Below are 15,053 nucleotides of genomic sequence, written 5' to 3' on the forward strand. Positions count from 1 at the left end.
CTCTCTGTGCATTCACATCATATGCATGTCGCTGTCTGTAAATCTTAGTTACTAACCGCTCCTGAGTTCTCATGTCTCGTAGGTTCCTCGGGATCGTTGGTGGAGACGACCTACTGTTATGGACCCCCCCCCCCCTTCCACCCTGTTTGTCCCTATCCGTCTTCAATGACTTAGGTCTGTTACCTGCTCTTTTGTAAAGTGACATTTATTTTTAATTTTCTCGAAGATGTACTGACACGCTGAAGCTGGAAAAAAAAAATAACAGAAGGAGTCGCCGACAATATATAAAAAAATGTAGAAAAACGTGCAGAATTGGAATTTCAACAGAACAATATGTAAATTTGAGCAAAATAACGGAACGTGCTGAATGTGATGAGTGGAGGAATGAGAGGAGGCGATGTAGGGGAGGAAGGGGAGGGGCTGATGGGAGGATAAGGAGGGGGGTTTAATGGTGGGTGATGTTCATGAAATAGAGCCTGAGCGACAGAACAAAGGTGTCCTCCTCTTTATTCTCAAATTAGAGCAGCTGGGCTCTTTTCCCCGGAGGAGCACCATGAATAGATTATTGGACTGTTGACACTGAAAGAGAGACAAAACACTCCCACCCCCCAAAAGAAACCCATCCTTCTCTCTCCCTACTTCACCCCCCCCCCCCCCCCCTCCAACCAGCCCCGCCCCCCAACCACCCTCAATGCTGAGATGATCAAACCCACTCTCTGAAATCACAAGGACCTGATCCAGAGTCACCAGAATTTTAAACTTTAAAACAATTCTAGAAAAAGATAAAACCATTCAATGCTTGTTTTGTTACCATGGCAACACATTGAAATCCTACACACCTGATTATTACGTCTTTAATTTAACTCGTAATCACTGAGAGAATAGCCCTCATTCACAATGACATCGAGCAGATAAAAATATTAGAATTTAAGAAAACCAATGAAAAATATACAAACCATAGAGAAGAAGAAGATCAGTTAAAAACAGACTTACATTCATTTCAATATCCATTAAAACAGGTGTAATCAGAGGTTAAGAAGTTAATAATTAAGGATCTGAAATGACCATAAGTGACCTGTGCACTGATCTTTAAAGTGATTTGAAGTGAATTCCAAGCAGATGGTGCAAAGAAGTCAAAAACAGATCTTCAAGGTTTAGGATGAGCTCGAGGAACCTGAAGGTAAGACAGAGTGGGGTGTACTCCAGAGGAGTCGCTGTTAAGCATCACCTGTGATAAATCTCATTGCAGAGTGGAAACCTGCATGGAGGGATTTTAATCTGTGTTTAGTGAGTGATAGAAGGTTCCAGGTCTCCTCTGTGACACTCATCATCCAGGTTCTAGGATTAAGAAATGACCCGTTTCATAATCTGAGTTTTTAAACCTGCTGATCAGTTGAAACCGGCAGCGTCTCCTCTCCGGGGTGTTTACCCACAGATGCCTCTCCGTCCTCACTTTGTTTGAGGGAGATGTCATTAGATGAAGCCGCTCTTTGCTTTGTGAAATGAAGCAGCTCAGCAAACAGCGGCAGCAGGTCAGGAGAGTTACTGATGATAACAAGGCAAGAGACACCCAGCTTCAAAATAAAAGAGTTCATCAGGCTTTTTTAGAGGAACAGACTCTCAGACAGAATATCTCCTCCAGTAAACCTTCCAAAAAGATTCTCATTTAAATAATCTTTCTGTAGTAGAAATATGATTCCTGTCATTTTGTCCCAGTATAGAAACTTTCACAAAATCTTTATTTAAGAGTTCTTTAGGTGGTTGACGTAGAAAAACAAAAAAAGACAAAAAACCGTTCCCCTGTGGAGAAATAAGATGCAACTTCAGAGACAATATAATATATGAAACAGAGTGAAGAGGCTGCACACAAGAGAAACAAACTTTCCTGCAGAAATAATAATATAACAACCATTGAACACTCTGCAAAAACACAAACATGCATGTCTGCAGCTGTTTTCACATCTGCTAAAAACTGTCCTAAAGGTACCCAAATCTGTGTCACAAAAATGTGCTGCACCTCGTAAGTTTTCAAGCCTTGAATCAAATGGTCTGACCCAACTCCATTAAAAAACAGTTTCAGGTGTGAGCATGATTGACAGGTGAGGAGCTGACAGGTGACCTCAGGTAACCCCCACAGGATCTCAACACAGACTCACTGAGGAAAACACACAGTTTATGCAACACAAAGTCAGACCAGATTCATCATTTGACAGTCAGGTGTTAATTTCTCCTCCTGAATCTGACCTAAAACTGTCTTTGAGGTTTACACACACACACACACACACACACACACACACACACACACACACACACACACACACACACACACACCTTCCTGATTGTGCTGCAGATGGGTGCAGGGATAAAAAATGTTAACCTGATAAAAAGGATAGAATCAACCTTCTGTCCTCCCTAAAGATGCATATCCTTTTCCCAGAATGCACTGGGGCAGCAGACACAGGCCCTCTCTGTGTCGGCGTTCCTGCTGTCAGGAATCACATGATGGATTACAGCGTGGGAACTGAGAGCTGCAGACACAAAAAAACAAAACGACACGGGTAACCCTGAACACAACACAGACACAGCCTCCGGGTTTCAAAAGCAAACAGAGGTGTCTTACTACCTGCATTTCTCCTCATGGCCAGCAGGGGGAACGTTTTATATGTCATCCAAACATGGCCTCCTTTGCTTTAAATGATCAACTCGATTAATGTCTGGCTTTCAGGATTTACAACCCACTTTGTCTCACTCCGCTCTCAAACTGATGCTGCTGTGAGACACATGACTCCTCCCTCCAACAGAAAACCCCGAGTTTTCCTCACAGACTCCGGGCAGAGCGAACAGGATCGTCTACAGCGACTTCTCCTGATTACAACCAGATGTTTGGCTTCTGAAATCTGAACAACTCACACAAACAAACACACACACACACACACACACAGAGACACAGAGACACACACACACACACACACACACACACACACACACAGAGACACACACACACACACACACACACACACACACACACACACACTTACTAATGTGTGTCACAGAGAATCACTTAACAGGCAGCTGTGTTCACATCCAGGACAAGAACCTCAGAGGGGACGATCTCTGTTTGTTAAGTGTCAGTCAAGAGAAGAATGAAGCATGTTCACATGTTTTAAATCGAGTTTTTATGTTGGCCGAAGAGTCTGACCACCGTCGGCGAGATCTGCACCAAACAGAATATTTGTAATATTAGGCAGCAACATTGTCATCAAAGTGCATCAACTAAAAGTTGTGGATTTTGTCCCTGACAGGCTCAGGTTGTTATTCTAAAGCTGAGTCCACATAGGCAGGTTTTTTGTTTTAAACTGAGGTTTTCCTCCTCTGCTTAAAAACATAATCCCGTCCACACACGCTCAGTACTCAGAAACATCTTCATCCACAAGAAAAGGCAAAAAAACGACTATCATGAGCGTGCAAAGTCAACAACGATGTCCTTGACATGCAAAAACAATTTCACCATTCCTCTGCAATGACCATTTCCTTTTTCAAAGTTATCCCACCAACCCAAAGTCCAACCGGGTCTCGTCCAAAACCGCTGACGTTTGCACTAATCTTTTGTAAAGAAAAGTGACAGCACAGAGGCGTCAGACTGAGGAGACACCGGCACACATTGGTGATCATTTTTAGAACCTAAAATGTATTTTAAAAAATATGGACCAGGCTTGTAAATACAACAATTGCCCATTAAATGCACACACACACTATTGTGTCCCTCTTTACCTTCCACCACCTGAAACCTCAGTCTGTATTCCCAGGCCTCGTCTCAGCCCTCTAAAACATTTAAATCATGCAGGACGTGCTGCTTCAAAGTCAACCTGCTCAGATTAAAGTCAGAGAGTGAACGTGGGGATTCCCTCTAACGTTCAGTCAGACAGTGGAAGAGACAAATCTGATCAAGATGATTAGCTGACAAATCAGCAAAGACTGAAAATAACTTTTGCAGTCTGAGATCTAAAGCTGTTATTGGTTGTGTTTGGCTGGGGGCTGAAAGAGATGCAGAATGTGACTGATGTTGTCCCATTGTAAGTCTGCAGAAAGATTGTTGTTCTGCCATTGATTCACAAGTTGTTGTTTCTCTTTCTGCACATGTTGCAGAAACAGAAATCTTCCATGCATGCCTGATTGTTCCACTCTGTGCCCACCCGGAGACACGAAGGAGCTTTCAAATATCTGCCAAAAACTTGTATTGTCATAAGGGCGAGTGAATCTTGGAGTGAGGAAATGATCCCCAATAACATCCTTTGTTTTGTAACGTGACTGAGCAGTTTTCAGGACAGAAGGCGAGCAGGGTTTTGTCTTTTCTCTGAGGTTTGAAGCTCTGAAACATTGTGAGAGCTGATGTGCACAGTGTCATGTTTTAGCGATCGGACTCAGCGAACAAGGCCAGTCAGGAAGCAGCTGTGAGTGTTCCTCGTTTTTTTTTTTTGAGTCGACTGGAGAGTTCACATGTGAGTTTAACTCTAAACCTGCAGATTCTGAAACATCATGTGTGTTAATATTCTTAATACTGACTTTATAAAGACTGACACAAGAACATACACCACAGGATTCAAATGCAGACTCCAAGTTGTCAAACTTTGTGTTTTCAGGCAGCCAAAACATCGTTATCATGTGGACAGGTTACAGTTATTGGCTGAGAACGTTGTCGTGGCAACAGAGCCTGAATCCGATCCAGAGATGCATCGTGTTCTGTGATTGTCAAAAATCTTTCTACGTATAAAACTTCTGAAGAAAAACCTTATTTCTAATCTTTTTTTTATTAACTTCAGACTCCTGACAGCTAAAGGTAATTACTCATAAACAAACAGATTGCACTTTGTAGTGAGCCGGTAGAAGATGGTGTGAACGGCGTTCCTTTGTCTCGTGGATTTGTCTTATTTCTGATCTTTATTTATGGAGTGAAAATCCCCCAGTGATATTCAAACCCTCACATTCAGCTTCTTGACAGCATCATTAAGTTGAATTCTGAAAAGGTCACCGATCCTCAGGGGACATCACGTCAGCAGACAGGAAGATGACTCGCCTTGACCCGCTTACACCAGAGTCCCCCGGGGAGTCTCCACACAGCAGCAGAATGAACTGGTCTGTATTTATTAGTTTGTGCGCTGCAGAGGAGATCTCTCATATTCTCTTTGGTTTGTAACTTATTTAGACTTTCTCAAAACCTAAATTAGACCCTCACAGACTCTGACTGCAGGTGTTTAATCCAGAGACTGTATAAATATGGACGTAGTCTCAGTGACGTCACCCACTGGTTTCTGAAGAGGATTTTTGAAGCCCAATGATGGCAGTCGCCATATTGGAAATGCTGACTCTACAACACGTCCACCTGTCAGTCAACTTAACTGAGCCCCTTATTATGCAAATTTACTTATGTGTGCATCGGACCTCTCTTTTATGTCTGAGTGTTTGTGTGTGTGCATGCCTGCATGCGTGCATGGGTGTGTGTGCGCAACAACCCCAAAAAACTGACTCCTAGGACATTTTTACGATGAAAATGCTGAACTGCATCGGTTCTGTATAGAAAACGGGCGCTGAAGCCCTTATTGTGTCTTTGTGTGCTCCTGCTGCAAAAAAAAGAACAAAAGAATCTGAATCTGAGGGGAAAACGACACAGAGGTGAACTTTACTTAACGGGCTGCATGTTCCACGTTTGAAATGAGATAATGAGCTTTAAGTTTTTATCAGCTGTAACTCTGAGCGTCTGCCTCGTGTCCTGGATCACTGTGTCATTTCAGAGCATAACCCCATAAAAATGTGCAGCTGAGGTTTACAGTCCTCCCATGATGCCCCAGGGGGAAAACAATAAGGGGCATAATGGGCTTCAAAGAGCTGCCAGTATAACCAGCGATGTAATCACAAAGCGCCGCTGCTTTGATGGCTGCAGATACCTGATGGGAAAACGAACCAAACGTAGACAGATTTCATCGCTTTGAACCCCAACTTTAACATATGTGTTCTATAAGTCAGACTGTCACGCAGTTGTTGAGCAGGTCTGATAACTGAAGGCTCTACCCCCATAGTACATTTAGAGACTGTAGGTACCACGAGCAGGCCTGATAACTGAAGGCTCTACCCCCATAGTACATTTAGAGACTGTAGGTACCACGAGCAGGTCTGATAACTGAAGGCTCTACCTCCCATAGTACATTTAGAGACTGTACCACAAGCAGGCCTGATAACTGAAGGCTCTACCTCCCATAGTACATTTAGAGACTGCAGGTACCACGAGCAGGCCTGATAACTGAAGGCTCTACCTCCCGTAGTACATTTAGAGACTGTAGGTACCACGAGCAGGACTGATAACTGAAGGCTCTACCTCCCATAGTACATTTAGAGACTGCAGGTACCACGAGCAGGCCTGATAACTGAAGGCTCTACCTCCCGTAGTACATTTAGAGACTGTACCACGAGCAGGCCTGATAACTGAAGACTCTACCCCCATAGTACATTTAGAGACCGTAGGTACCACGAGCAGGCCTGATAACTGAAGGCTCTACCTCCCATACTACATTTAGAGACTGTAGGTACCACGAGCAGGACTGATAACTGAAGGCTCTACCTCCCATAGTACATTTAGAGACTGCAGGTACCACGAGCAGGCCTGATAACTGAAGGCTCTACCTCCCGTAGTACATTTAGAGACTGTACCACGAGCAGGCCTGATAACTGAAGACTCTACCCCCATAGTACATTTAGAGACTGTAGGTACCACGAGCAGGCCTGATAACTGAAGGCTCTACCTCCCATACTACATTTAGAGACTGTAGGTACCACGAGTATTCATAGAGTTGCTAATGTTGATGTTGGTTCATTAACCATCAGAGGTATCTATCTATCCTCAGAGACATGTGGTTTCTTCTGTCAGATGAAGACGGCAGATGGCCTCACTTGATCTAAATTGAAAAGGATCGACTCTGACCACAGAGCGGCGTCCCAGCGGGGCGGTGATGAAAAGCAGCAGATGAGCTGTGTATTGATCTCTGAAGGTTAAAGGTGATTCTGTTAATTATTAATAAGCTGTTCAGCCCACAGGACTGTAACCTGATCGCTCTGTTGGATTGTTTAATGAATGTTAAAGTTCTTCTAACCAGACTGAATATTTCCTTCAAATGTTTATACTTTAGTAATCTGACAAATAACTGTTGTTGTAGATCATTTGATTGGACGACTTTGAACCTTAAAATATATCTTGATCGATTGAAGTGATAGATGCCCGATTGACAGAGGCAACTCCAACAGATTTTTTTTACATTTTAGTTATTTAGTGACTGCCCAACAACGGTTACGCTCATGCAGCAGATGGATGTGAACGACAACACAAGGTTAAAATGAATATGTCTCTGGTTCAACTGGCTAAACTTGTAAGAACACACAACAACAACAGGACCGATATAAGTCAATGAAAAATTGGTTGAGGTGCAGCAGAGGGGAGCCTGTAGTGTCTGGGTTATCACGGGTCAGATAGAGAGGTGTGAATGACTGACAGGAGGAAGTGAGAGGCAGCTAGAGGACAACTCCTTTATCAGCTGTCATCAGGTCTCTGCAACAACAACCCTAACAGACTAATAATCACAGGTTTACTCTTCATACTGGTGCTGGGAAAACATGCAAAGACCTGTGGTATGAATGAATAATAAGAACTCTCAGAGGGAAGTTAGGCTAATTCAACACCGCCTACAATATACTACTATCAAACATAGTATGCAGTATGTCCTACATACTAAATACTTCATACAGCACATTGCGTCTGACAGTATGTACTGTTTGTTGGTGGTCTGACAGATGCGTAGATTGTGGCTGCCGTGTTTGTTTTTGATCTTGAAATGGTTTACATGGAGCCACAAGAATCATCGCATTCTAGCGACCTAGCATGAGTGATAAACACAGGACAGGAGCTTTTTTAATTGACACCAGGAGAGGTGATGAATCAAAGCCGTTTCTATTATATTTTAAAGGATTTTTCAGACAGAAACATGTGAGTTTTCTGAGTCATCATGGCCTCTTAAAGGAGGAATGTGCGACCTTTTGATCCAGTAGATGGTAAAGGTTAAAGATAGAGTCAGTAGCTTTATCTCGGAAAAATAAAATACAGACTTATACTAAAGTAAAGCTGCTCCATCGTCCCTCCGTACATGTGTGGTGGTGACTGTGTCTGCAGAGACTCTGTCTTGGTGACCTTTTCTGGATTTTACTGTTTTGGTTTGTTCTGGTTGACTCGGGATGTTTCTTGGAGGGGGAGCTGGTGTGTTTCCTCCAGCCAATGACAGCTCAGCAGGTGAGTTTAGGAGCGGATACAATTCAAAGTTTGGAGGTTCATCTGCATGAAATAAAGGGCATGAAGTATAAAAAAACGTTAAAGTTGAACTGAACGCTGTGATAAGACGGAGTAGAGGGAGGCAGAGGTTTGTGGTCTCATTAAAGGTGTTTATGGGTCCAAAGAAGGTCTTAAATCTCCTGAGTTCTTCGTCTGCTGCGCCGTACACATGGATTTAAATAAAGAACAGTCTTCTTCTTCTTCGTCTTATCAGCAGCTGTCTGTAGCGAGGTGAGAGTGAGTCATAGCAGCAGTGAATGTCTAAAGCTGCGTTCAGATACAGCCTTCTGTCTTACAGTGTGTCACCCAGCAGCTCTGTCAGAGTTCAGTCTGTCCCCGTACATTTTCACTCTTTCTCTACTGAAACGACATGTTGTGGAGCTGGACTGTGAGATTTAATCAGCTGCAGATTTTCCCTTCTCTGCTTCGACTCTCCAGCTGCAAAATAAAGAGTATACATTTACGACATCTGGAGAGACGAGGGGCTTCCCGTGATTCTGTGAATGTGCAGTCATGTCTCTGTAAACTCACTCGCTGCCAAAACACAGCATCACATTAGATAACGACACACCCTGTCTATGCAGCTCACAGTGCTGCAGAGTGAACGCTCCTGTTACAGCGAGGATTTGTGTCATGAGACAAACGAGGTGAAAGAAGTCTCTTGACTGTTTTTTGTTTTCCGGTTAGACACTTTGGACTGAGCTGTTCATGTTTGGACCAGCTGGGGGAAAAAGGGTTGGGCTGAAAGGTGCTTTCCAGTGTTCTCAAGCTCTCCTATTTTTTAACAAATTAAAGTGGCCATCGACAGACGGTGATCTGACTCCTCCCCCTCAGGTGAACCCTCCCAAATTGTTTCCACTATGTTTCCTCCGCCTGCAGCAGTGACACAGGCTGTAATGGCTGCAATATAATTGAAGTGCATCCACTAAGAGTTGTTGTTTTTGTCCCTGACAGGCTGAAATTGTTTTTTCTAAGTTTGTGACATCATCACATGAAGTATCCATGCAGAGATAGATCTTTTCTTGTTACAGAGGAAGATGATTTTTTTCCCTCCTGTTGGAAAAATGATGAACAGAACATGTAATGTAGCCGTTTAATTACGTGCACTGAGATCGCAGTGGTCGCGTGCAGACACTCTATGCACCGTGCAGTAGTCCCAGTATAGAAACTTCACTCCCCCTCCTATTGGCTTGAGGTGACTTCTCCGTGTGACGTTCTCACATCAGCTCACTCTGACTTGATGTGGAAAAAATACTAGGGGTCTGGAAGGATAAACTTGTACAGAGATAATCTCTGTAGTTTTTCAGGAGATTTCCATATGTGTGAAAATGTTTTTTGTGACTTCCTGTGCTTCTGCAGCCAGCCTCTAGTGGACACTCGAAGAACTGCAGGACTTTACACTTCAGCTTCATTTTATCAACACCGGAGGTTGCAGCTTGAATAGAGCCCAAGTTTAAAGATTTGAATCTAAGGGGCGCTGGTGGCGCAGTGGTTAGTGCGTGTGCCCCATGTATGGAGGCTGTGGTCCTCCAAGCGGGTGGCCCAGGATTGAATCCCACCTGTGGCTCCTTTCCCACATGCCATTACCCACTCTGTCCCCCTGATTTCCAAATCTATCCACTGTCCTATCGCTACAATAAAGGCCCAAAAAGCCCAAAAAATAAATCTTTAAAAAAAAAAAATTTGAATCTAAAGCCAGTGAAATGATGTTACCAGTTCCTCTATGATGTTTAGCGATGTATCTGAACAAAGTCTCACATGAATCTATTAAATTCATGATTCTCGGCTCACGCGACACTAATGGGGATTAAACTAGCGGCCTTTCATCGTCAGTGACACCGTCGGCATTCAGTCTGTGTTCACAGACCTGCTGCATGTGCCTGGCTGCCTGCCTCTCTGTTCAGACCCTCCTCTAAATAATCATACCGCTCTCGGTGAAAAGGCAGCTCAGGATCTGCAGAACAATGGCGCACAGACCGAGCCGGTCGACGCTGCCAGCTGCAGCAACAGTCAGCTCTCCTCATGAAGTGTCAGAGGACTCTCACTCCTTCAGGGGGGCTTTGTCTCTTCGACCCAAAAGAAAACAGTCACTAAAGTCTCGTTTGTTGCCTCTTCTCTGCGGCGGGGGCGTGGCGTTTGGAGGCAGCCCTTGTGTGCGGTAAAAGGATTATGAGGGCTTAATTGAGTGTGCTAATTGAGCGCACAGTGAATGAGTGTGAATGGAGCGGAGGGGCAGATGTGCTGTGAAACCCCTGGCTCTTTCTAAAGAATACAAATCAGATCTTTTCTCCGCTCTCTATAACACTCAATTATCCTTTTCACACAGCGAGCGGACAGATGGTTTCCACGCTGGGAGCTGTATGGAGGCCATCGCACCCTCTCACGGGCGCCTTCTTTCTTCAGGAGCGATGGGCTTTTTATTGGCTATTCATGATGATAGGGGGAACAATGGCGCGCTGAATCGGTATGAGAGCGATGGTGTGGTTGTTCGATCCCGGCGAGCCGTCCGTTACGCTTAAGACCGACGAGAAAGGAGAGAGAGAAAGCTGCTGAGAGGGAGGGTTCACCTGGGGAGGGGGAGGAGTCAGAGCACCGTCTGTCGATGGCCACTTTAAGTCCAGAACAATGACGTTCTTTATCGCAGAACAACCAGAGAGTCAGCACAGAGAAACTGAGTTTGTGTCTGATTCAGAAACCTGTTTTCATTTGTGAGTAATCTCTTGATTTAAAGTGTTGTTTTTGGAGCCCGACCGATCAGCCGATATTAGCTTATCCAGTGATGATCAGTATCAGCTGATTTTATCTCCGATATGCGCCGATAATACTCGATTTAATCACCCGTCAAATAGAATTTAATTTGAGTTTCATTGTGTTACATTAGCAGTTCTCTGTCACCAGCAGAGGGCGCTATATGGATTACAACAAACATCATCACTCTGCAGAGTGTCGAGCGGTGATGCACGTACAGGCTCAGTTTCTTTCCAGTCGAGTGAGCATGTTGTCTTTAAATCTTTTCCACATGTGTTTGATAACTGAGGGATCAACACAATAAATGTGTTTATTTATATCTATCTCTACAGGCGAAGATAGCTCTAAGAAAGATATCGGCCGATATATCTGTATCAGATTTTATCTCCTTCTCATATCGGTATCGTCCCCAAAACTTCCACATCAGTCGGGCCCCAGCACTTTTTTTTAACCTGGGCTCTATTTTTACACATTTTGGGTCCTAAATGACTCATAGGTACAAAAAGTTTTGGAATAGCTGCAGTAGATTTTCTTCAGCCTGCAGCAGGGAAACAGGCTGAAATGGCTGCAACATGGTCAAAGTGTGTTCACTCAAAGTCGTTGTTTTTGTCCCTCACAGGCTCCGGTTGTTGTTCTGAGTGTGCGACAACATTACAGAAATGAGAGACGTTTATGTTACAGAGGAAGATGATTTATTTTAATCCTTAAAATCTTAAAATTAAGAATAAACGACATAAAAACAGTTTCATTAAAGTTAGAAAAGATATGCTTCAAATGCAAAAGTTTAAAAGTTGAAATACAAGAAGCTACTCCAGGACACACACACACACACACACACACACACACACACACACACACACACACACTAAAGAGTCTTTTAAAACTTTTGTAGCAGCAGAAACACAAAAGAGAAGTTGGGGGCTGATGGCTGTGTTCGGAGAGGGTGTGTGTTTGCGTGTGTGTGTGGGGGGGGGGGGGGTCGAGGGGTTGAATGGTTGTATCAGCTCATGAATTTAAGACCCTCTATTATTGTCGTCCCCTCCCCTCATCCATTGATGCAAGGAGGGGGCCATGAGGGGGGGCTGACGGGTTGAATGCCACCTGTCAGAGCGGACAGAACAGGATTAATCCGCTCTGTGTTCTCGTTAGACATCGCTAATTGACTTTTAGAGACACGGGGGGCAACGGGGGTGGGGGGGAGGGGGGCAACACCCACTCTCTGCATGCATGCAGCTAAAACCAACTTGTTGCTGCAGAAATCAGCCGGTTTGGAGTCTGTTATTTTGGTTTGCTTCAGTTGATTTCACAGGCGGCCAGGATTAAAAGATTTCAAATCATTCCCTGTTAGGATGAAATGTTTCCTGTCAGCAGGTTTTTAAAAAGAGAGACAAGAAGATGTTCATTCTGTTAAAGGACATGTGTTGTTCTGCTGCTCTACAAATGTCTAAAATGTGTTTGTGCTGCACGCATGAACAGACCAGACTTCTCTAGAAGAAGCATCGGGTTCTCACAACAAAAACGGCACATATGCGTATTTATTTCCTTTAATGTCTTGTTCTAAATCCACTCTGATCCTGTATTTGATCATGTCTATAAACCCCTCTATTTCAGCCCTGCTCAGAACAGGCTGTTTCTGTGTCTGTACCTTTAAGGCCTTGTCCCGGCAGCAGAAGCCGGGCTCTCGAGTAGATTGACTCCCCCGACCTTCAGCGAGGTGATCTGGCTCTACTACCACCCAATGTCCCTGACTCCCAGCCTCCACCATCGGACTGTATCGTCTCCACAACCACCGCCTGCTCCGACCTCCACCTCAGCGGGGAGGAAGTGTGGACAACAGGAACGAGAGAAATACAAAGGAGAAATCCTTCCTGCAACTTATCCCATCTCTCAATATCCCATTTTTCTAAACAATGAGTAAGGTCTTTTAGCTGTGAATGTGAGTGTGTCTGGTTGTCTGTCTCTATATGTCAGCCCTGTGATTGACAGGTGACCAGTCCAGGGTGTAACCCCGCCTCTCACCCAATGACAGCTGGGATAAACAACACGTAAGAAGTGAACTCATCATCAGTATCATTAAAGTCCATTTCTAAGCACTTCAAGCAGTCGCACACAAAATCACCAAAACATTCACATAAAGTTTTATTTAAAAAAAAAAAAAAAAAAAAACATTTTCAAAGTTTGACACTACTCAGAGTTTTGAGGTGAAGCTTAATATTTCCAGAGATCAAATGAAACATCTGCACAGCTGTGACCGGACATGAAAAGGTTCTTTAAACGACATGAAGACGGATCATTCAGGAAAACATTCTCCTGTCGTTTCAGTCCAGTGGAGATCAAATGTGTAGTTTACATTTCTCAACGAAATGACGGTGTGTTTGTGACATCAGAGGGCGTCGTCATTCACACATGAAGACGGGTGAAGGATGAACCTTCAAAAAGATGTGGTTAATCAGATTTCCCAGTGTCATTGAATGCACCACAGAACTGCTCCAACAGAGCATGATTGACAGGGAAAGAAAAGTCGGACTGAAGTCATTCCTTCAGACAGCAGCTCCCCCTGCAGGCTGAGGCGTGTCACTACAGGACAGACTGAAGGTCAGACAGACGGGTTGTCCTTCACGCCGTCTGCTGGTTCTGCAGCTGTTTGGGGAGCTTCCTGCGGTCCTTCCCGGCGTTCCTCTTCCTCTTCTTGCTCAGGAAGTTCTCCAGTTTTCCGCTCTTCTTCAGCTCCTGATATTTCTCCGCCAGCTGCAGCTTCTTCTTATCAGCTGGAAAAACAAAACAGTCAAAAATTAAACACATAAATCATTTAAAATGTTGCTGAAGCTGCAGAGAATCGGCGTGAAAGTGTCTCTTACAGTTCTTGAGGAAGAACGGGCGAGCTCCCTGATTGGCTCGTTCTCTCTGCTCCCTCTTGAACTGCAGCTCTCTCTCTCTCTGCTCCTCGCGGCTCTTCCTCGCTCGCTCCTGGTTTTCCTGCACACGGTCACAGTTCACACGTTAACAAATGATCGTTTGACGGTCTTTTGATTTGTGCTAAATGTTGAAGAGGAAGTCAACCTGATAACAGATATTAGATGCAAGTTTTTTTGAGCCCCGTTTCCACCAGGCGGTCCGGTTTGGTTCAGTAGACCCTGATCCTGTTTGTGTTTTCACCCTTACATGGTAAGCGTGCTATGAGCCAGATAGCGTTAGCCGCACCAGCTACGTTATAGCATGACATCACAGCAGCGTGACACAGTGTAGCCCGCCAACGTCCAGCAGAGGTCAGCTCCCCGTGGTCGTCCATGGGGCGGAGCTACACGCTGACATCAGTCGCAGGAAACAATATCCTGTAGATCTCAAAATCCACAGGATATTTAAACATGGCGTGTGTTTAGCTCCGTCCTTCAGGGTCTGATCCGTTCGTTTAGATAGCAAGAAAGTAGGATGGTACAGATCGGGTATTTTGGTACCATTCCCAACTTCTGACGGTGAAAACGCAAAAACAAAGTAAACGGGACCGCTTGGTGGAAACGGGGGATTTAACGAGCTCTGACTCACCATTCTCTTCAGGAGGAACTGAAGCTTCTCCGCCTTCGTGTTGCTCTTCGTCTTCTTCAGCGTCTTCTGGATGATCTGCAGACAAAAAAACAATAACAACTTTTATTCATGCCTCAAGCCTTCTAGTCCGAGGAGGACAGAGATGCAGAAGAGTCTTAAACCTGCAGTCTTGATAATGTCCAGCAGGGGGTGACGCTGTACAACCTAAGATCAAATGTTCTTCTCAGTTGATTTATTCCCCCAGTAAACATTTTCCTGATGAGGTCACGGTCTGCATCTGTAGTGTCACTTCATTAAGTAAAAGAAGGTCCCATTTAGAGTCCAAGAGACCAGAAAGAGGGGGAGGATTGAGGGCGGGGCTACCTGAGATTGACATGTCACTATCCTTGTTATC

General features: G+C 44.4%; 1 protein-coding gene across 2 annotated transcripts in view; it reads right to left on the reverse strand.

Moving 5' to 3' along the window:
- Positions 1–13,244: 13,244 nt before the first annotated feature.
- rrp36 (ribosomal RNA processing 36) overlaps positions 13,245–15,053 on the reverse strand; it is an 8,455-nt gene continuing 6,646 nt past the window's right edge. For both annotated transcript variants that reach the window (XM_061026312.1, XM_061026321.1), the window contains exons 6-8: positions 14,660–14,734; positions 13,975–14,092; positions 13,245–13,884 (exon numbers count right to left, since the gene is read on the reverse strand). In XM_061026312.1, the coding sequence (XP_060882295.1) occupies positions 13,733–13,884; positions 13,975–14,092; positions 14,660–14,734 (345 nt within the window). In that variant the 3' untranslated portion in view covers positions 13,245–13,732. The remainder of the gene's footprint in view (positions 13,885–13,974; positions 14,093–14,659; positions 14,735–15,053) is intronic.

This window comes from Labrus mixtus, chromosome 2 (assembly GCF_963584025.1).
Source record: "Labrus mixtus chromosome 2, fLabMix1.1, whole genome shotgun sequence".
Lineage (NCBI taxonomy): Eukaryota > Metazoa > Chordata > Actinopteri > Labriformes > Labridae > Labrus > Labrus mixtus.